Source organism: Petaurus breviceps, unplaced genomic scaffold (genome assembly GCF_028583685.1).
Source record: "Petaurus breviceps papuanus isolate PSGF00001 unplaced genomic scaffold, PetGlider_PUasm1.0 186, whole genome shotgun sequence".
Classification (NCBI taxonomy): Eukaryota; Metazoa; Chordata; class Mammalia; order Diprotodontia; family Petauridae; genus Petaurus; species Petaurus breviceps.
In genome coordinates this window covers 16,929,134-16,949,997 of record NW_027185798.1, presented here as the reverse complement: position 1 = coordinate 16,949,997, position 20,864 = coordinate 16,929,134, and the positions used below count along the sequence as shown (strand labels likewise).

Sequence of the window (20,864 nt, the reverse complement as noted above, 5' to 3'; positions counted from 1 at the left end):
GCAGCTGGATTTGACCAATTAGAGAGCAGACCGTGGCCCAGATAAGGACACTTCTAGGTTAGACCAGTGGGCAGGGAGGGTCAGTATTCTGGGGTTGTTACTGCACTTGCTTAATGAACCTCATGTATTATGTATATTGTCTCACAGAATTAGAGCCTCATTAGTAATAAAGTATGATAATGGGAAGGTATACCCAGAAGAGAACAAACCAATCAGCCCTCTGAAGGGAGTATCTGCAGCAAACTAATATATAAAACTTGTTTGGCTTTTGTATCTGGCACTTCTCCTTCCACAAGAAGGACGGATTTTACTTCTGGCCAGAAGTGTTCATTACTCTGGATTTCTCCTTAATAAGTTTCTTTTGATACCAGATTTTGGTATCAATAAGTGTTTTTGTTTTTCCAAGTTGGCATTTCCAACACCAAGAAAACGAATCATTGCTTCCCAATATTAGACTGGCTCCAGCATGGTGTGACAGGATTTCGGGCCAGATAGCCTGATATATTAGCATGTTAATGTTTATTCTGGACTTGGGGCTTTCAGAGCCATTTAATCCAATATAAGGGCCTCTCCTCAGTATTCTCATTAGTGCTGCTGATCTCAGACTGTCGTGACAGTTGAGTTGAGTGTGTCTCAGGAGTGGTTTGGACTCCAGTGAGTGTCAGAGGCTGGTAGAGTTGTGAGACAGACCCAGGGGCTGAGGACATGCACTCAGGTTGGGGGTTGCTTTCTGGAAGTGTGGGTTCATGGAAGTCCAGGAAGAACCAAGAGTTTAAGATGGTCCTTAAGGGCTTAGCCGGAAGGTTCTGTTCCATGGCGGATTCCCATGAAGAGCTGCAGCCTCAAACTGTTGGCATACAGAGATTCATTCTTTTATGTTACTGTAGATTTTCATTTGTCCCACCATGGTCACTGTTTGCTAAAGGGATTAAGGTGAAAGATATTGTTGGGGAAGGCAGCCCCAAAATTCCAGACTGTAGGTTCTGGATTGTTAAGGGGGGGGGGGGCCAGGGGAATGACTTCTTCATTTGGATAGATAATGAGCATTGGTAGGTGTGTGGACCTTTATTGACACTTCATTTGCCCTGATTCACTCTAGCTTTCTTCTTGTGTTCTAAAATTTAATCTTTCTTGAAAGAAAACAATCTTTAAAAAATACCAGAGTAGGAGGATGGGAAGTTTCATGCTTCTCATTCCCTTTAATTTGATATGACATGGGCAAAATGTGGACAAAATTGGTTTTTAAAGAGTGCTGGTGTCTTTTTGCTGCCAATTCCAAACTTCCTTTTAGCTTTATACGGTGAACTTAATCTACAAGTACCTATTCAGCTCCTAGTTAGTGCCAAGCACTAAGGCAGTATGGGATACCATAAAGGGTGTTGGCTCTGGACTTAGAGGGCATGGGCTCATGGGACCCCCTGTGGGCCTCACTTGTTCATTGTCTATCCTTCCATCTTGAAGAGGACCATGACATCCGAGAGGAGAGGAGATGACATGACATGCAGGGCTGTGCAGAGTCACCAGCCTCACTCTCTCTTCTTGAGCCATCTGGGTCCAGTGGTCAGATATAGATCAGGACAGCTGGAGATGGCCTGGATGCAGGGGGAGACCTTGGCTTTTTTAAACTAAGTCTTTAACAGGTCTGAGGTAATGTCCATTCAGTGATTAAGGCTAGGTAAGAAATGAGGCAAAGAATGTCCTCTTTTATCTAGTCCAAAAAAACAAACAAAACAGTTTGGGAGGGGAAGAGTCTCAGGATTTCTGGCCAAAACAGAAACAGTTGCTATTTACATTCACTCCTGACCAAGAAAGGCTTGGATTGGGACTTCACTTTACTTATCTGTAAATGAGGGGAGTGGCGCCTTCCAGTGCCTGATAGGGTTGTGTGGGGATGCTAGACACAGTGGTAGTCCTTCCCTTAAGGAACCTCTCTTCTACTGGATTTTCATTCTGCTAACAGCTCTTTGCCAGGATTAAGAGGAATCTCTTGACATTTTTTCCCTTTTTATATGATGTATTATTGTTATATTTTAAAAATACATTCTTTATTTGCAGGGTTATTTCCTGGGTGGAGTGTTTTTGTTATTTAGAGCTATTCAGAAAGGAAAGAGCTCTGGTTCTACACTTGTTTCTGTCCTCAAAGAAGCTTGTAGTGACAGGCATGGGGGAGCCTGAGAATGTGCTTGGGGGTGGTAGGTAGGAGTGACCTGGTGAGGTATATGGAGGGAGCAGAACCTCATTGACCAATGGCAACTGTGGGGAATGTTTGGTCACACTGGGAGATGGCTATAAGACTGGGCTACTTTTTAGGCTTAACTTTTTTTTTCTTTTTTTAGATGATATACCCATGGGAACAGCTGGCAGACGGGCTTCAAGCGAGTTCTTGGTGTGTGGAGGAGGGTATGTTTCAACAGATCATTACCAGAATATTCTGAACATTTTCACATTTGTTGCCCAGGCCCTGGTTTTTGGGGAACAGTCTTGTTGCCAAGGTGCTGGGTTATTTCTTTTTTTTCTTTTTAAAATTTTAAACTGGAAACTAATATTCACATCAGAACAGCAGTGTGAATATTTTAAATGAATTAACAAAATGTTTTTTTTTTCCTGCCAGTTATTTTTCTCACCTTTTTATCATAGTGCATATGCCTCTTTTTTTTAAACAGTCTTTTAACTGTTTCTGGGAGCTCAGGAACATTACAAAATCCTTCTTCAAACTCCACTTGATGTAACCCTTCTAGCTCAGCCACTAGGTAGCTGTATGTGGGGTGCCTGGTCTTAAGAAAAGTCTAGAGTTTAAATATTTGGTCATTTGAGGTATTAGCCATATAGTAACTGCTTAGTCATAACACAAATAGTAGCTGGCATTGACATAGTGCTGTAAGGTTCGCAGAGCACTGTGCATGTTGTCACATCTGATCCTCACAACACCCTGGGAGGTAGATGCAATTATGCCCGCTGTACAAATGAGGAAACTGTGACTTGCTCAGGGTCACACAGCTGGGGAGTGTTTGAAGCAGAATTCTAACACCATCTTTCTGATTTCAAGGCTGTTGCTCTAGGCGCTCCACCATCTAGTTAATCTCCATACAAAATGACTAAACTTCTCAGTTATTACCATTTTCATTTTGTGATGGAATTTTAGACAGTACTTCTGGCTAAAATGAGACTTCACTGAAATTTGCTTAGGGTAAAAAGTAATCATGTGGTTTATTTGCTTCTTAGTAACTTTTAAAAAAACATATAAAACTTATGAGATTGCATTAACTGCTAGGTCATAGATTTGAATGCTCATTTTAGTGTGACCAGGGCAAAATTTTATTTATTAATTAGCCTCAAGGAAGTATAGTAAAGTCCTTTAAAGGAGCACTTGCCCCCTCCCCAGATTAAGTTATAAGATCATAGACTTGGAACTGGAGACATTCGGGTCTTGGCTCCTGATGTTGCAACTGAGACCCAAGCGTGTGAGCTGACTTCTCCACAGGCACAGAGGATGATCAATTGTTGAGCTGAGATTTTTGCTTGGACCCTCTGATTCCAAGTCCAGTATCATTTCACTCTCCCATGCATGTAACCTGTGCATGTGCTGATGTGTCTAGTGCCTCTCACTAATAAGGCAAGTCCTTTGCAGCAGGAGGCTTCTAGAGGAGTAGAAACTACCTGTGAAGTCAGGGGCTTGTAGGTTCACGCTTAGCCACTGGTACCCTCTGGACATAGTGCCTGGCAGACCATGTCACACCTCTGAGTGCCTCAGGACAAACCCAGACAGGTGCTGATCTGCATTGGGAGTCCTTACACCAATGAAATCACACTTCTGCTGCTGCCTTCCCCTCCACCCCCCAAAAAAAAACCCAGCTTAGAAGTTTACAGTAGATTAGCACTAGGAGTGTTGGTGCTAACGGCAAGTAATTAGAAAGTAATATCGAAGATATTATTTAATTATTATTTAAGTAATATTTAAGATAATATTAGAAAGCAATATTTACATTAAATACATGGTTCTCCATCCCACTTTTCAACATCTCCGACAGTGTCTATAAAGTCTAATCTCTTTGGTGTTGTAATCTTTCGTGGGTTGCTGTAGCGTTTTCTTTTATTTCATCTAAGAAAAATCTTTAACATTCTGTGAAATGAGTTGTGGCAATACAAAGTGTGTTTTTTAATGTTTTGAGTTAGATGGTTTTCTTTTTTGTTGTTGTTGCTTTTTGGGAAGGCATTTGGGGTTAAGTAACTTGCCCAAGGTCACATAGCTAGTTTTGTGTGTGTGTGTGTGTGTGTGTTAAGTGTCTGAGGCTGGATCTGAATTCAGGTCCTCCTGTCTCCAAGGCCGGTGCCGAATTAGATGGTTTTCTAGAAGAACATATGTCCCTATTGTTTGGTCATGAAGCAGTGGTGTTGCAATTAAAATTAAGGTAAACTGAGGCATGAGCTCCAAGCACAGTTTATTAGCAACATGTGAATTTGCAAATAAGCAGAATCTTATCCTCCACAGCAAGCTAAGACCCCCAAATGAGGGCAGACAGAGCATTTTTATAGGCAAAAGGAGATACATCCAAAACAAGAATGCAGCATCATAGATGGGGAAAACCATATGATTGGCTACAAAGCCAGAAGCATAGGCTTGGGGAAAAATATGATTGGATGGAAATCAGAAATGTGGGGCTAACGACAACCACTCCTTCCATCTTGTTAGTGAATTCTGATTGACTTAGTCCACCTGCAAGAGTAACTAATGCTCTGTAAATAACCAATTTTCCTCTAATTGAAGGAGGACAGCTAGTGGCATAGACATAACAGGTGTCTTTTAATTGAAGTGATTTATAGGGAAAATGAACTTTTCAACTTAAAATTCTGAGAGGGAAACTGACCCTATGAACTCCTGAACTTAACTCAAAGACAAAGAAACATGACTTAGGCAGTTTTACAAAACGCTGGTGGTGATAGATAATAGAATCAATTCCCAAAGAGAATCATTTCTGATTTTCTCCGTAGGAAGAGAGAGTTTGTGCCACACTTATACTGTTTGTGATAAGCTGTAACTGTCCCGTCTATAGACATACCATTTCTTTAGGACTTTGTCCATGCAGTTTCTCTTGACAAGTTGGTTTTACTGTGACAGTAGAACCATGCTTGGGTTCAGCAGTGTGGAATGAGCAGCTGCTGACTCTTGGTATCAAGAAAGGGATAAATTGAACTAGAAAAAGAGCCAGACACTGAGCCCATGGTCAGTCATATTTATTCTCCTAGAATACTTGGAAGGCACTACCAGAACACTGCTTGTGAACCTGAACACTTACCTAACTTGTTAGCACTGGTGATCCACAATGGACAGTGTCAGAGTATTTTGTAACAATCCCGCTTCAGACACTTTCTATTGTTCCATCTAAGAAGACATCATGGCACAATGAAAAGAGCTTGGAACCAGAAGGCCTGGGTTCAAATCCCACCTCTCGATAGTCCAGTGCCTGTGACAACCTTAGACAAGTCACTTAACTCCCTGGGTCTCAGTTTCCTCATCTGCAAAATGAGGGTGTTAGGCTAGATGACCTGAGGTTTTTCCCAGCTCTCCAGCAATGATCCAGTGATTCTGCCCATCACATTAAAACCACAGGGAAAAAAGAAGCCCTCAGTGCAGTCCTTGTTCTTGGTTGTTTTGTTGCTGGCTCTTGTAATGCCCTCAGGTACATGCCCTGTTCCTGGGGGGAAACACTTTATGGGAATGCTTCATATATCTGTGGAAGCATTGGTAGCAGTCCTAGCACTGCTGGAGATCATACACTCTACAATACGAAGTCCTCACTTGGTAGCTAAACATGTAGCAATGAACTTCCCCCGGACGGCAGGCATGTAGTCCATTGCCATGCATGCCATGCTCAGTCACTGACTTGTGTGACTTTCTAGATAGTGCAGGGGCACCTGCAGACTTATCACAGGGGACTGTAATGAAGTTAGGCATCCTGGAGCTGGCCTCTCAGCCATTTTACTTTGAATGCTTTCTGTTCTCCAGTTTACAGTAAAGTTCAGATGTACATTTACCAAAAGTATGAATAATTGTATTGAGAATTTTGTTATCTGAATACTTTAAAGGTAAAGAATGTTTCTCTGTTTGAAATGTATTGGTGGATTTGTTTTTTAATTTGGAAAGTGTTAAAACATTCTAATGGTTAAATATTAATTTCCTTGTCATACTTTAGGATATAAATGCCATTTGTTTGGGTTTTTTGAATGTGTGGTCTTGTTATAGTTTATTCTGCTGGGAAGAGGGGAAGTTCACAAAGCTTCATTAGGGAGGGAAGAAGCTTAGCAAGCTTTCCTGTTCACACATGGTATTGTTCCTGAGTCATGGTGAGTTTTCAAGACTTGGTTTGGGATTAGAAATTAAACTAGAAATGTGAAATTATCTTAAGCATTTCTGATAGTGATCTCTTTGATAGAGTTTTCTATATTAAAATTGAGGAAAGGGGCAGCCAGGTAGCACAGTAAGAGCACCAGCCCCAGAGTCGGGACGACCTGGGATTGAATCCAGGCTCAGGCACTTAACACCCACCCAGAACACCTGGCCATGTAACCTTGAGCAAGTTACTTAACCCCAATTGCTTTAAAAAAAATTGAGGAAAGAGGTAAAACCTTTGGGCCTAATTATATGTAATTCATATAATTAGACAATAGACAGCATGTGGACTTTTTTTTTTTAAAGCAATTGGGGTTAAGTAACTGTAACGCCAAGCAAAGGCAACTTCCCAAGGTTCAAAATACCAGCATAGGTGCTCTCCATTTTATTCAGTGAAAATTTAAGAACAGAGAGAATCAAAATATAGCATAATTCAAAATACAGCATTTACCAAGTGTGATTCAATAATCTCCAAGTACTACCCCACCCACACACATTATAATTCATTTAGTCAATCACAAAGTCCCTCTTCTAAATACTACTGCGCCCCTAGGCTATACATTCATTTAGTCCATCACAAAGCCCCTCTTCTCAAATGGAGATTAGTTTCCAATCATAAGTAAAGTACATTCATTTGTTTAATCACAGAGCACAAAAAAGTCAAAAGTTCCCCACCCTTGGATCACAATTGAATCTACCCCAGAGTTACAACAAGCTTAACCACGGCATTTAATACCCAAAGAGAGGTCTTTTCTTCATCTTGACACGAGGCAAGTTCTCAGCAATCTTAGTTCCTGGGGAGACAAGGCTTAGCAAGGCCACAAGATACATTGCCAGTCTCTTCATTAATTCATCCTCTGTCTGCAGAACAGTCCTAGGACCCCTGAAAACATTAGCAAAACCCTCTCCCAGGATTTCTGTAAACATACAACAAGAAAATCCTTCTTCAGGCCTTTTGAACCAACAGCAAGGTTCTAGAACCTCTGCAACAACAGCACTGTCCTTCACCAGTGAACAAATCTGGCAAAACAACATCAAAACAGACAAAGTACCAGCATAACAGCCATGTCTCCTCAGTCCTTGGCAGCTCTGGGTGGCAGCTCTCAAAAGTCCTGGGCAATTCAAACTGGCCCTCAGCCATCCTCTCCATCTCTCTCTGCCTCCAAGACACCGCTTCCAAAAAGTTCTTCTGCCTCTCTCTTTCCTTGTGTCTCTCTAAATGTACTTCACCAGCTCCTCCCAGTTCAGCCCTCTCTTTTCATGTCAACAAGTCCATCCCACAAGTGGGATTCACAAGCTCTGGGTTTTAACACAATCAAACCAAAAACCAAGCCAATACAGGGGGATCTTTAAATGCCATTACTATTACAGTAACTTGCTTAAGGTTACATGGCCAGTTATTTCTGGGTGTGGTGCTAAGTATCTGAGCCCAGATTTGATCCCTAGGTCATCCTAACACTGGAGCCAGTGCTCTTACTCACTGAGCCACCTGGCTGCCCCTAAGCAATTGGGGTTAAGTAACTTGCGCAGGGTTACATGGCCAGGTGTTTCTGGGTGGGTGCTAAGTGTCTGAGCCCAGCATGTGGACTTTTTAAAGAGAGGAATCACACAACATGTTTTTAAGCCTGAGAAATTCTGAGGTCGTTGGGCCATCTTACTTATTAACAGCTTTTATAAACATTCCCCTCCCCTTGGCTTTTGAACATCCTGTTCTTTTAGGAAGTAGATTTTCCTAGACCTGTTTTGCTCTCTCATAATGTGCAGATGTCTGCCAGTGGGATACTTGGAACTTTCTCCATTACTGTGTGTGTTTGGTTTTTGTCAGTTCATGTCACAGTTCTTGGCCTTTTGTGGGGATTGGAAGGACATTTTAAAATGACAAGAACACAGTTCAAACATGTCAGTTTTAAAGTCATTGTGTTTCACTTGACCTCAGAAAAACTTCAAGATATTCCACATGCACAATAGAATGTTAAAATCCCTCAATGCCAATGATAACTCAGGCAGAGAAGCTGTCCTGTCAGCATTTTTCTTATCTTTGTCAACAAATTGTGGTTGCAGACCATGTCAGCCCTCCCCATCACCTCACAGTGAGACAGCACCTATTCCAGTGCCTACTCAGTTGAGGAATTATCAGCGGATTGAGCAAAACCTCTCCTCAGCCAGCCCGGGGACAAACCCCCATGGTTCTCCAAGGTAAGTGAGTTACATCTGTGACGAGTTGTGCATTTAAAGTTGGGTTGGTCTCTGTTCCCGAGCGCCTCTTGGTTTGTCTTGTTGATATGGACACAGTGTTCCCAAATGAAGCATCCAGGGTCGCTTTATGAGGAGAGTAAGTCCCCTTTTGTTTGTAGCAGCGTTCCAACAGCCCTGGAAGACTTGTGGGCTTGTGGTGCGTTCATCTTCCATGCTGTTTTCTGTGTCCCCTGCATTTCCATCAGTCAGCCAAAGTCTGTCAGTGAATGATCAGCAATTAGCTGCCTCTGTTTTGAACAAACTTGTGTTCTTAACTTAATTCAGCTAGCATTTGTGGTGTGGGTGCTGGGTTGTTCTTGCTCTCATTTTTGTTTTTGTCTGGGTTCTGTCATATTGGTAGAGGAAACTGTCAGTGAAGAAATTCTCAGCTTCACTTCTGAGTCCTTGAGAGAAACACTCTAGAGTGGGAACTATTAGGCCAGAAAAGAGGTGTTAAATCTCACAAATCCATTCTCTTCAGGTACTTGTCTTGTTCACTGTTCACTCAGTACCCTCTGGGTTTCCACCCTGCCTTTACTAATGATAGTGAGTAGTGAGACTGCAGTGCCCCCATTGTGTTCCCCATGGCACCTTCCAGAATCTGGCCACAGTCTGTGTGCTTTTGGATTCAGAGCTGCGTGATGGGTGGCCAGAGTCCTGGGCTGGAGTTCATCCCCAGGATTGAAGTCCTAGCTCTCCCCAGGCCAAGACTTGGCCATGAGACTTCAGATGACATCTCGGTGCCAGCCCTTGGAAGGATCATTGCCTTCCTGGAGCCTCTGTTTCTTCATTTGTAAAATGAAGGGCTTGGACTAGAGCATTTCTGAGCACTCTGGGGAAATGTATGTCACAATGACAATCAAATATGTTTCCTGAATTGGACATGTAAGAAAGTGCAAAATGGTCATAGAATTTTATTGGATTGATTAGAAAAAAATCAATTTTTTCTCTAGAAAATTGATCCCAAAAGGTCAACAGATTGGCTTCGTTTTGCCCCTTCTAGAATAGATCCTGTGTTATGGCCCCATGTATCATCAGGTCTCCTTTTTAAAATCTTTTGTTTCATGGTTAAGCAAAATTTTCCATTTTGGTCTTTCTTTACTTATGTAGGCTTAGTCCAGTGACATCAGAAGCACAGATATCGGCCCCCTGTGTGTTTGGTGAGGTAGCCGCCGACACCAGCAGCCTTTTCTTCATCTTCATCTTCCTTGTCCTCTCTGTGCCTTTGACACTTGATCACCCTCCTGGTCCTTTCTCCCTCTGGTTTTCCTCCCTCTTATCTGACTGCTCGTCCTCAGCCTCCTTTGCTGGGTCCTCATCCAGGCACAACCACTAACTGTGAGTGTCCAGTAGAGCTTGCCCTGGGCCCTTTCCTGTCTGTGCCACTTCACTTGGTCATCTCATCTGCTCCCATGGATTCAGTGAGCTCTCTATTGATGATTCTTCCTGATCTCTTTGCTGACTTCCAGTCATCCTCAACTGCCCATTTAGTCATCTCGATCTGGATGTCCCATAGACATACCATGTCCGTGTCCAGTACTGAGCACATTTCTCCCCCTGCAACCTGAAACTTCCCCCTTCCAAACTTTTGCATCATTGTTGAAGGCACCGCTCTCTCAGGCCTATAAGCTTTCAACCTAGGAGTCATCTTGGCCTCCTCCCTGTCTCAGTCCCACATCCAAGCTGTTGCCAAGGCCTGTCCATTTCACCTTTGTAGCACCCCTCGAATCCCCCCTCCCCCCACCCCCTCTCCTCTCCCCCTGCCCTCACCCTTGTGCAGACCCTCATCCACTCATGCCTGAATTATTTTCCTAGCCTAATGTGGGTTGGCCTGCCTCAGGTCTCTCCCCACTCCAGTCCAGCCTTCATTTAGCTACTGATGCACAGGTCTGACCATGTCAACCTGGCTACTCCTTAAACTTTAGGCTCTCTTTCAACTCCAGCATCAAATATAAAATCCTCTATTTGGTGTTCAAAGCCCTTCATAAGCAAGGCTCCTTAACTTGCCTTCAGTCTTCTTATACCTTCCTCCCCATCTTGTCCTCTGCCATTCAGTAACACAAGAGCTCCTGGCTCTCCCTTGAACAGACAGCTCCATCTCTTGGCTCCGGGTGTTTTCACTGACTGCCCCCACTCCTGGAGTATTCTCCCTCCTTGGCCTCCTAACTTCTTTCAAGTTTCATTAAAACCTCACCTTCTGCAGGCAACCTTTTCTGATCCCTTTCATTCTAGGCTCTTCCCTCTGTTGCCTGTATGTGCTTGTTTGTATGTGGTTTTTCATGTTGTCCTCTCCAGGGGAGTGTGAACCTCTCCAGGGCTGGGCCTGGCTCATGCCTGTCTTTGTACCCCCAGCATTCAGCACAGTAACTGGCACACAATAAGTGCTTATTACTTGTCTTGAGGTTTTTTTTTTTTTTTTTGTAAGCAATCAGGGTTAAGTAACTTGCTCAAGGTTACACGGCCAGTTATTTCTGGGTGTGGTGCTGAGTGTCTGAGCCCAGGATTTGATCTCCAGGTCGTCCCAACACTGGAGCCAGTGCTCTTACTCGCTGAGCCACCTGGCCGCCCCTAAGCAATTGGGGTTAAGTAACTTGCTCAAGGTTACACGGCCAGGTGTTTCTGGGTGGGTGCTAAGTGTCTGAGCCCGGGATTCGATCTCCAGGTCTTCTCAACACTGGAGCCGGTGCTCTTACTCGCTGTGCTACCTGGCCGCCCCAACTTGTCTTGAGTTTTAAAAAGCATACTAGGTCAGAGGGGTTTTTCTTGAAATTCTAAAAAACCCAAACCTTTCAGATCTGCAGTGGTACGAAGGTCTAATACCAGCCCTTTGGGCTTTCTGAAGATGGGCTCCTGCTCTCCAGTACCTGCAGACACAGTACAGACTGCTGGGCGTAGGCTGTCCACTGGGTCCTCAAGACCATACTCTCCTTCTCCATTAGGTAAGGAAGGCATCAGGGATCAATTTAACTGATGTAAGTGTGCTTGTAGAAGCGACAGTTGTGGGCGTGTTTGTTTAATATGATTTCTCTCTTTCTTTTTTTTTTTTTTTTTTTGCTTTTTGGAGGGCAGTTGGGGTTAAGTTACTTGCCCAGGGTCACATGGCTAGTTTTTGTGGTAAGTGTCTGAGGCTGGATCCGAACCCAGGTCCTCCTGACTCCAGGGTCGGTGCTTTATTCCCTGTGCCACCTAGCCACCCAATATGATTTCTAACTATGCAAATTGCATATTGTTACAGTTAGGTGCTTTTAAAACCCTAATTCACCATGTTGTTTTGAGTGCTCACTGTATGTTTCTGTTCTGCCTCTTCTCTCGGTGAGAGAGCCAGGCCAGCTTTCAGTTGTTTGTCCTTCTTTCATAGTTGGCACTATCCCCGAACAGCTTGGCCATTGCTGTTGTGGACAGCCCCAGGGCCATGACTCAAGGAGTCGGAATTCTTCAGGTGGGTCATCTTAGCCAAGGGATCAAGTGGAATTCTGCAGGTTCATTTTTCCCTGGTCTGTTCTCATAGTAGACATGACCCTTCCGTTTCTCAGCAGTTTTGTATGCTGTCTTTGGTTTGCTTCATAGTTATTTAATTATCTCACAACATGGGTATTGTCACTGCTTCAGGAACTTAATTCCTAGGTACCCAAAAATCATATATAAACATGATTATCTCATTGAGACAGTGATAAATGATGCAGAAAATGAACCATGGGTTTTCATAGTATTCTTACTACTGTTCAGATTGTGACCTCTTGGTATTGCTGTGGCATGGCAGTCTAAACCAGGGGTGGAGAACCTATGACCTCTAGGCCACATGTGGCCTTCTAGGTCCTTGGGTGCAGCCCTTTGACTGAGTCCAGGTTTTACAGAACAAATCCTTTTTTAAAGGGGATTTGTTCTGTGCAGTTTGGATTTAGTCAAAGGGCCACACTTGAGGACCTAGAGCACCACATGTGGCCTTGAGGCCGAAGGTTCCCCCCCCTTGTCTAGACTCTTGGGTGGTTGGATTCCATTTCTCTAATAACTATTTTCCCCTCAATTAACCCATTATTTCCTTTTGCTTGCCAGTAGAGGCAGCAGATGGAGCTGTCCCTGTAAAATCTTGTCCTCTGAGAGCAGCAAGCACAGTGTGCATTAGCCAGATGTGGTGAGGAGGCCAGAAAATGCTCAGAGCAGTACATCATGGAAAGACGAGATAAATATCTATCCTTGTCATTTTCGTTTGTAGACTGAACCTTGTGTAGTGCTGTAAGATGTCAGCTATGTGTGTTCTACTCTTCTTTCCTCGTTCATTATTCTTCATAGGTTCTCCAGTACCACCGTCACAGTCCCCACAGTCTCTTTTGTTGGGTGCTAGACTTCAGAGTGCCCCCACGCTCACTGATATCTACCAGAACAAACAGAAGCTTCGAAAGCAGCATTCTGATCCTGTGTGCCCATCCCATGCGGGGTTTGGATACAGCTACTCACCACAGCCAAGTAGGCCAGTCAGCCTTGGGACCTCCCCCACCAAGCACATGGGATCTTCTCCTAGGAGCTCTGACTGGCTATTTAAAACTCCTTTACCAACAATCATTGGTTCTCCCACTAAGGTTGGTTTATTAAACCATATTATAAGTTGAGAAACATGGTAGTATTCCACCCAAAGCTTCCATCTTTGTAGCGTGTCATAAATGGAAAATGTATAGGCATTCTATTGAAACCATCTTAAATGTGTTTTTCTAGGCCACAGCTCCTTCCAAGATCCCTAAAACCCAAGCATCTTCCAATTTGCTAGCCTTGGTTACTCGTCAGGGACCAACAGATGTGCCAGCTAAAGATGTGAGTGACCCACGAGAGTTCTCACATTTTCTCTCAGCCCAAGGAGGTGAAAGGCAGGTGGCTGAGCAGCACAGCAAGGCCACATTTGGCAGGTAAAATATTCCAATTTGCCAATTTTTATTTGTAAACTTAAATATAAAAAAATGTAATAATATGAACATTTTCCTCTATGAAAGTTATAAGATCGGGGTGGCTAGTTGGCACAGTGAATAGAGTGCCGTCCCCGGAGTCAGGAAGACCTGAGTTCAAATCCAGCTTCAGACATTTAACACAAAAACTAGCCATGTGACCTTGGGCAAGTCACTTAACCCCAATTGCCTTACCTTCTCCCCTCCAAAAAAATGTTATAAAATTTTATGAATAGCTTTACATCCTTGGTATATGATATGAAACTTTTTCTGTGGATATTTAACACTCCTGAAAATGACAGATGTGTTCTGTATAGCATAAATACCACGACTTCCTGGACCATCCTATTTTTGTTTGTTTTGGTACTAAAAATTTGTTTACATCCATTTTGTGGATTACTTAAATCCTCAATATAAACCTTCGTCTTTTTGGAACTTAAAGTAATTTTTTTAAGATCAAGTATTGTCCTTTCCATTGTCAACATTACTGTCCTTTTATAGATCTGTAAGTACTGGGAAATTGTCAGATCAACAAGTGAAGACGCCCTTGGGTGGGCAGCTGTATCAGGGCAGTACAGACAGTCTCAACACAGAACGACCAATGGATACAGGTAAGAAGGATCAGGTTTCTTTTTAACCATAGAAGTTAAACAATACTAGTAGATTTTAATTTGGTCATCTTTCTTCTGCCTCCCTACCCATCAGCCCTGGTTAGGGTTCTAACACTGGGAGAAAAAAATTAAGCCTAACTCATAATAAAAATCACCTGTAAGAACATAGCAAGTCTTTCACTTAGATTTAAAGTAAAACTTACACTTTCTTACCAAACAATGGTACTGCTAAAATCTTTAGCATTAGAAATAGCATATTGAAATTTAAAGTACTTGGCACCATAGAAAAGAAAAAATAGCTTTCTTATTACCTGACATTGTGAATTCAGCTTCTTATTTCTCATTAGGTAAGTGTTCCCTTAAAAATGTTTGTGTTTAATCATCATCAAAGACTAATAAATAAACATCTGTTACAAGTAAAGCACTTGTGAATTTTTTATGTGTAGAAAGATCCTTTTTATTACTTCTTAGGATAACGTTCTCATAGTAGAATTGCTGAGCCAGATGGTTTGTCTAGTTTTGTGACACCTTCCAAAATGTCTCCACCAGTCTAGGCTCCACCTAAAGCATGCTGACCAACCTGCATTAAGCCATTTACCCTGCTTGGATCAGACTGGGGCGGGGGGGGGGGGGGACTGGGGGGGGGGGGGGGGGGGAGGAGGGGGGAGGAGTGTTGGTGTTAAGACCCAGTGATGCTGTCCCTCTTCTGAAGGAGCTGAGAGCTTCTGCATGCAGCCTTTCTACAAGTAACTCTTTCCCTGCCAATATGGGATTCCATCAGTTTGTGCTAGTTTTGTCCTTTTGTAAAAAATGCTTCTTTCACGTTTTCTCTGTATGTTGCTTCACACGCCTAAGTGGGGTGCTGGTGGCCATGAGTGTGTTGATTTTGGAGTCTTTAAGTTCATTGTGCCCCGGGCCCTGATTATTTTTCTGTAAACTTCTAGACCATTTCTCTTCCATTGATCTTTAGTCCTTTTTCTTCTGCGTCTTTGTACTCTGTCTACATTATGTTCACTCTATCCTTTTTGATGTCTTTCCCAATAGCCTTCTTCCTCACTTCCCAGTCCCCTGCTTTCGTCCTTGATTGGATCTCATAGTCTTATTGATCACTTCTCTAACACCTTGACCACACAGTTCCTCCCTGCCAGTCCTCTCCTTCATTTCCAATTCAGCCACACCGAGGCACCTTAAGCCTACCTCATCCTCTAAGGCCATTAACATTTCCAAGGTATTAGGATTTCCTCTCCTCCTCCTTTGAGTCTTCTCATACTCAGTGGGTTCTTTGCCCTCATCTTGTCTTTTTGTCTCTAAGAATGTGTTCTTACCTGGTGTCTCAATACTTAGTGCTGACTCTTTCTTGTCCTAGTGATGACTTGTTATTTCCAGTTCACTTACTTATCCTGCCCCTAAGAAAATACAAAATATGGAAATTGAATTCTGTTTTGTTTAGAGATGTTTATCATGATATAGTAGAGGGCTGGACTTGGAATCAGAGGACCTTATTTTTTTTTTTTGCCTTTTTTTGGAGGGCAATTGGGGTTAAGTGACTTGCCCAAGGTCACATGGCTATTTTTCGTGTTAGGTGTCTGAGGCCGTATCCAAACCCAGGTCCTCCTGACTCCAGAGCCGCTGCTCTATTCACTGCGCCACCTAGCCGCCCCATCAGGGGACCTTAGTAACTGTGCAGCCAACCCACAGGGAGGTTATGCTGCCTCTCATCTCTGGAGTGTAAAGAGTGGGAGCCTCGTGTGTGTGCACAGGGTTAGAGTGAGAAAAGTGTTCTTTCTGGAAGCCCTTATTGTATTGCAAATTTGTGGTGATTATGGTGATGAGTCTACAAAATATAAAAAGTAGAGAATAAATTCTTGATTTTAATGTACTTAGAGAATCTATTTTGGTAGCTGGCTGCATCCTTCTGCTGAATTTGTTTTTTTTTCCTTTAATAAATTCATGTTGCAAACACTGCTTCAGAACTACAACCCAAATCTCCTGGCTACTTTTTTCCACAGCTGTTAAAGCAATAGCTCTCAATTTTTGTAAGTCTTAATTTTTCTTTGATTCTTTTGTCCCTGTCTCTACATCTTTATTTGTGTTCTTATTGTTGAAATTTAAAGTTTTCCTGTAAGATTATTTCTAATTTTATCTAAATTAAGAACAGGATGTATACTTATATATCTATATATTTTTATATGTATATCAATAGATATATATCCTGTTCTTTACACACTCTCTCTCACTTTTTAAGGTGACATATACTGGGTGGCTAGGTGGCGCAGAGAATAGAGCACCGGCCCTGGAGTCAGGAGGACCTGAGTTCAAATCCGGTCTCAGACACTTGATGCACTTACTAGCCACGTGACTTTGGGCAAGTCACTTAACCCCAATTGCCCTCCAAAAAGCAAAAAAAAAAAAAAAGATATATACTAAAGCAAAAATAATGCCTTTTCTGGCCTCTTTATACTTATGCTAATAATTTACCAAAAGTCATGCGTTTAGTCCTTGCTCGCATTTCCTCCAAGATGAGTCAGAGCACTCTTCCAGGTATTTCTGTGTATGGCTTTTGTGTCCATGGTGGAAATCTGTTGGTAATATCACTGTGGTTGACAAAGGTTAGTTTTGGACTTAATAGTTTATTCTTTCTGAAGGGGAGTGTCTGAAAAAGACTTTATTTGGGCTCTTCAGCAGCCTATATTTATACCCTAGCTCATCTCATCTTACTCTCACGACCTTCTGTCATAGAGGTACAGCGTGTGCTGTTCCCTTCATAGAGCTAAGGGGTCCAAGTGACCATAGCTGGGCTGCAGTGTGGACTCGAGATTTCTCTGGGAGAGCAGATGATATTGAGAGTGGCTCATGTTATCTAGAAATCATATCTTGTGCCCTTCTCTCGTAGCTCCTGCAGGGGCCGGTGGCATGGTTCTGGGCCCTCCTGGGGCCGCCGGGGCAAGTTCAAGGGCTGTGATGTTTACAGTAGGATCTCCTCCTAATAGCGCTACGCCTCCTACTTGCACCCAAATGGTTCTTCGCACGAGGACAACTTCAGGTGAGACATTGCTTTCTTATGGCAGGTTTTTTTTGAGGGGGAGGGAGAGAGCAGGGCAATTGGGGTTAAGTGATTTGCCCAAGGTCACATGGCTAGTAAGTGTTAAGTGTCTGAGGCTGGATTTGAACTGAGGTCTTCCTGAATCCAGGTCTGGTGCTCTATTCACTGCACCACCTAGCCACCCCCTTATGGCAGGTTTTTGATAGGGATAGTTAGACTGGTAGTTGGAAGTACTGTCTTGACAACTGTAGATGGTTTTCACTTGGAGCTAATACAAAAGGTGCTATTGGGCCTTCTTTGGGGAGTTTGTTGCTGGCTCACTGTCTGCCATAGAGGCAGGTCCGAGAACCTCTCAGGGCCTTCTCTCTCATTTTGCAGATAGATAGGCTAACTAATATTTGCATTCAACATCTCCCAGCATATTCAGTGTAAAAAATGAGCAGATAGGGGGTAAAGGTATTCTCTTTTTAAAATGTGAATTATCTATTGATGGAATAATTGAAAGGATAAACGAGCAGTTTTTGATGCTTCAGTTCTTAGCTGGAAGGTCTGTGATGATAGAGCCAAACAACTTTTGGAAGTGATACTAGATACTGAGGTAATACTGCAAGGGATTCTCCTTTTGGGGAAGTAGTTTTTCATAGGATTGTGCATATTTTCCTTTTCTTTTCACCTCACTGGTTCTTGTAACCCCTGTGATGTTAAATAAGTAGTGGAATTAATGAATTACCCCCAGGAGACTCCTCTGTGTTTTCTGTTTTTATGTAGTTGGATCAAACAGTTCTGGAGGGTCTCTCTGCTCCGCCAGTGGCCGTGTCTATATGGGTTCCCCTCCTGGCATTTATATGGGTTCTTCTCCGCCGGGAGCAGAGGCAGCACCAAGCCTGAAGTATGCACCTTATGGGACATCACCTCCCAGCTTGGAGGGCTTTATTACTTTTGAAGCTCCAGAACTTCCAGAAGAAACTCTTATGGAGGTAGTGAGAAAGGCATTTAATATCATGTTTAATGTAAATTAGAAAAAGGCACCGCTGAATCACATTTGGAGGCTTTTTTTTTCTTGTCTTTTTCATCAAAAAAAAAATGCTATTTAATTCTTTTCTGAATGAAGTAGACGTGACCATTTCAAGCCCCAGTTTAAGAAGTGCCAATCTAGGGGATGCACAAGGAAGCCCAGCAACAAAAGATTTACTTATTTTCTCAGTTTGTTCTTTTCTGTAAGAGAGGGAAAACTCACACACATATATTCAGGGATTGTTAAAAATGGGAAAAGTTCCCACTTTACTAAAGACCAGCCTACTCACGCCACCCCCTCCAGAATCCCTGTTGTCTACACACAGATCGAGCAAAGGCTTTTATACCAAATAAGAACTTTTACAAAAGTGTTCTGATGCCTAGAGGGCATCCTGAAATCATGCACTATCCTTTCTGAATGAGACTTCTGGGGATGTTAGGAATTCTGTTCTCAACACTCAGTAAGGCCCATGCAGCCCCAGAGCTTTCAGCTTGCTTCTCTCCTCATACTAGATGAGGGCAGCTACATTGTTCCCTCTCTTCCCGCCTTGGGAAACCAAACCCACTTGTGGCCCTGAGGGAGGGAGGGTGGTTTGTACACTTCTCCCACACCCCAGGATCTGTTTTCTTTTATCTCATTACAGCCCTGCTCAGGCCAGCCTTCTGCTCTGTCTTCAGTGGAGAAGGAGCAGAAAGGCTGACCACCAGCCTGTCTTGGCTTTTAATTTTGGAGGCAGCTTCCTAGAGCCACTGGCTCAGCTGGGTTTCTTTTTGCCTTGAAGGCTTATTCCTTCATCCCCATCACATGCCCCTTCTCCTCATGCCCACCTTCTTGTACACTCTCCTTCCCTGCCAACACAGAATTAGGAGAAAGCGCAACTAAAAGATATTTGATGCTTCAGGCCTTTTCTCTGCTCCCGTTGGCCTGTCCACATCTCTTCTGCCCTCTGGGTAGTTTGACAATATTTGAAGACAGTTAAGTCACACAAATGCATGGATGTGTGCCTTGAGGGAGGACCGTGGTGCTCCCTGAAGAGCACTCAGTCACAAAGACGGAATTAACCTTTGACCCTTGTGCTGTCGGCATAAAACACTGTGTAGATGAGCTTTAAGATGAAGTCAGCTGGAATGTTGTTTCCTGAAGCTGCCTCCTTTCTCCACAGAGGAGAGTGGAAGGTTGCTAGGCACAGAGATTGTTGGGTCCTTGTCTTTATCTCCAGCCCCCAACACAGTGCCTGGCTCAGTCATAATTGGGTTGCTCTGAAGGAGTGCTCACTCGCAGATAGCTGCTTAGGACTCAGACGAGAAGGGTGGTTCTCAAACTTGGGGCCTTGCTGTACCGCCGTTGTAGGCAGACATAGAGACACGCATGTGTGCACAGCTTCACATCGCACCATCTGGAAGTTAGAGTGGGCGTCCTCTTTTGGGGCTGCAGTTAAGCCGTAACCCTCATCTTCCCACAGAGGGAGCACACAGACACACTGCGCCATTTGAACACGATGCTCACGTTCACGGAGTGCGTGCTGGATCTGACGGCCCTCAGGGGAGGGAGCCCCGAGCTGTGCACATCGGCAGTGTCGCTGTATCAGATCCAGGAGAGCGTGGTGGTGGATCAGATAAGCCAGCTGAGCAAAGACTGGGGGTAGGTGCCTCCTGTCCAGGGCTGTCCCAGCAGACTTGGGGAGGGGAGGGAGAGACCTCATGCTGCACGTGTCCCCGCAGGCCCGGCAGACTCACCTGGTGGCCCTGTCTAGGCCTTGGCGTGTTCTGCCGTGTCTTTTCTTATTTGAAAACTACTCTTTTTATTTTGAACAATACTACCAGCAAACGTGAACGTTCAGTAACAAAAAATGACCAAGAGGATAATGTTTGAAACTTAGCGCTGTTACGCATTTTTTAGGAAGTTTTATTAAATTTAGTATAAAAGTAAAAAAATGCCCCTGTTTGTGGTCAGGTGAGAAAAGAGACCGTTTGTGAGGTTGGCGTTAGTCCCCTCTGTTCTCCCTGAGCATCTGAATATGTGGGAGCGATTTCTGATGAACTGAAAGCTGCAGAGTCCTTTTGGTACCAAGAAGCATAAAACAGGGGCCTGCCCCACTCTTCTCTCTCTCTCTCTCTTTATGACTGGCCACCTCCCCACTCCCCCTCCCTTTGACAAAGAGTCACCGCCAAGCAGAACCCGCTGGCTGGTCTGAAGCACACGCCCCACAGTGCAGCTCTGACCCGCCACACAGGCGGTGTGCTCTGCCTTCAGACTGAGGATATGGAAAGTAGCAGTGATGCTCCTTGCTCTGAAGGAGCTTACGCCACATACGAGATGTGTGCCAGTGTGGGTGCACATCACTCAATTAGCACTTACTTCTTAGATGCCTACTGTGCGCCAGACATCATCCTGGAAATGGGGAGAGAAGTAGGTGTAAAAATAAAGCATAACTCCGAAGTGAATAAAAGCGTGGGTGGGCTGCGGGAGGCAGTGCTGCAGGTAGAAGGTGGTGTTCAAACTGTGTCTTCGTGGCAGAGAAGGACCCTGGGAGGTGAAGGGGAATTGGCACATGGGACATCTGGTGCAGATGGTGCATCATGCGTGAGGAAACAAGGAAAGGCCAGTTTGGTTTGGTCATAGAGTGCAGCAAAGAAAG

General features: G+C 43.7%; 1 protein-coding gene across 3 annotated transcripts in view; it reads left to right on the top strand.

Annotated features, from left to right (window-relative positions):
* Positions 1-20,864, top strand: part of ULK2 (unc-51 like autophagy activating kinase 2) — a 75,304-nt gene that overhangs the window by 43,566 nt on the left and 10,874 nt on the right. For all 3 annotated transcript variants that reach the window (XM_069089609.1, XM_069089607.1, XM_069089608.1), the window contains exons 14-23: positions 2,337-2,400; positions 8,450-8,584; positions 11,417-11,562; positions 11,982-12,062; positions 12,914-13,200; positions 13,334-13,521; positions 14,059-14,168; positions 17,062-17,211; positions 17,980-18,188; positions 19,689-19,867. In XM_069089609.1, the coding sequence (XP_068945710.1) occupies positions 2,337-2,400; positions 8,450-8,584; positions 11,417-11,562; positions 11,982-12,062; positions 12,914-13,200; positions 13,334-13,521; positions 14,059-14,168; positions 17,062-17,211; positions 17,980-18,188; positions 19,689-19,867 (1,549 nt within the window). The remainder of the gene's footprint in view (positions 1-2,336; positions 2,401-8,449; positions 8,585-11,416; positions 11,563-11,981; positions 12,063-12,913; positions 13,201-13,333; positions 13,522-14,058; positions 14,169-17,061; positions 17,212-17,979; positions 18,189-19,688; positions 19,868-20,864) is intronic.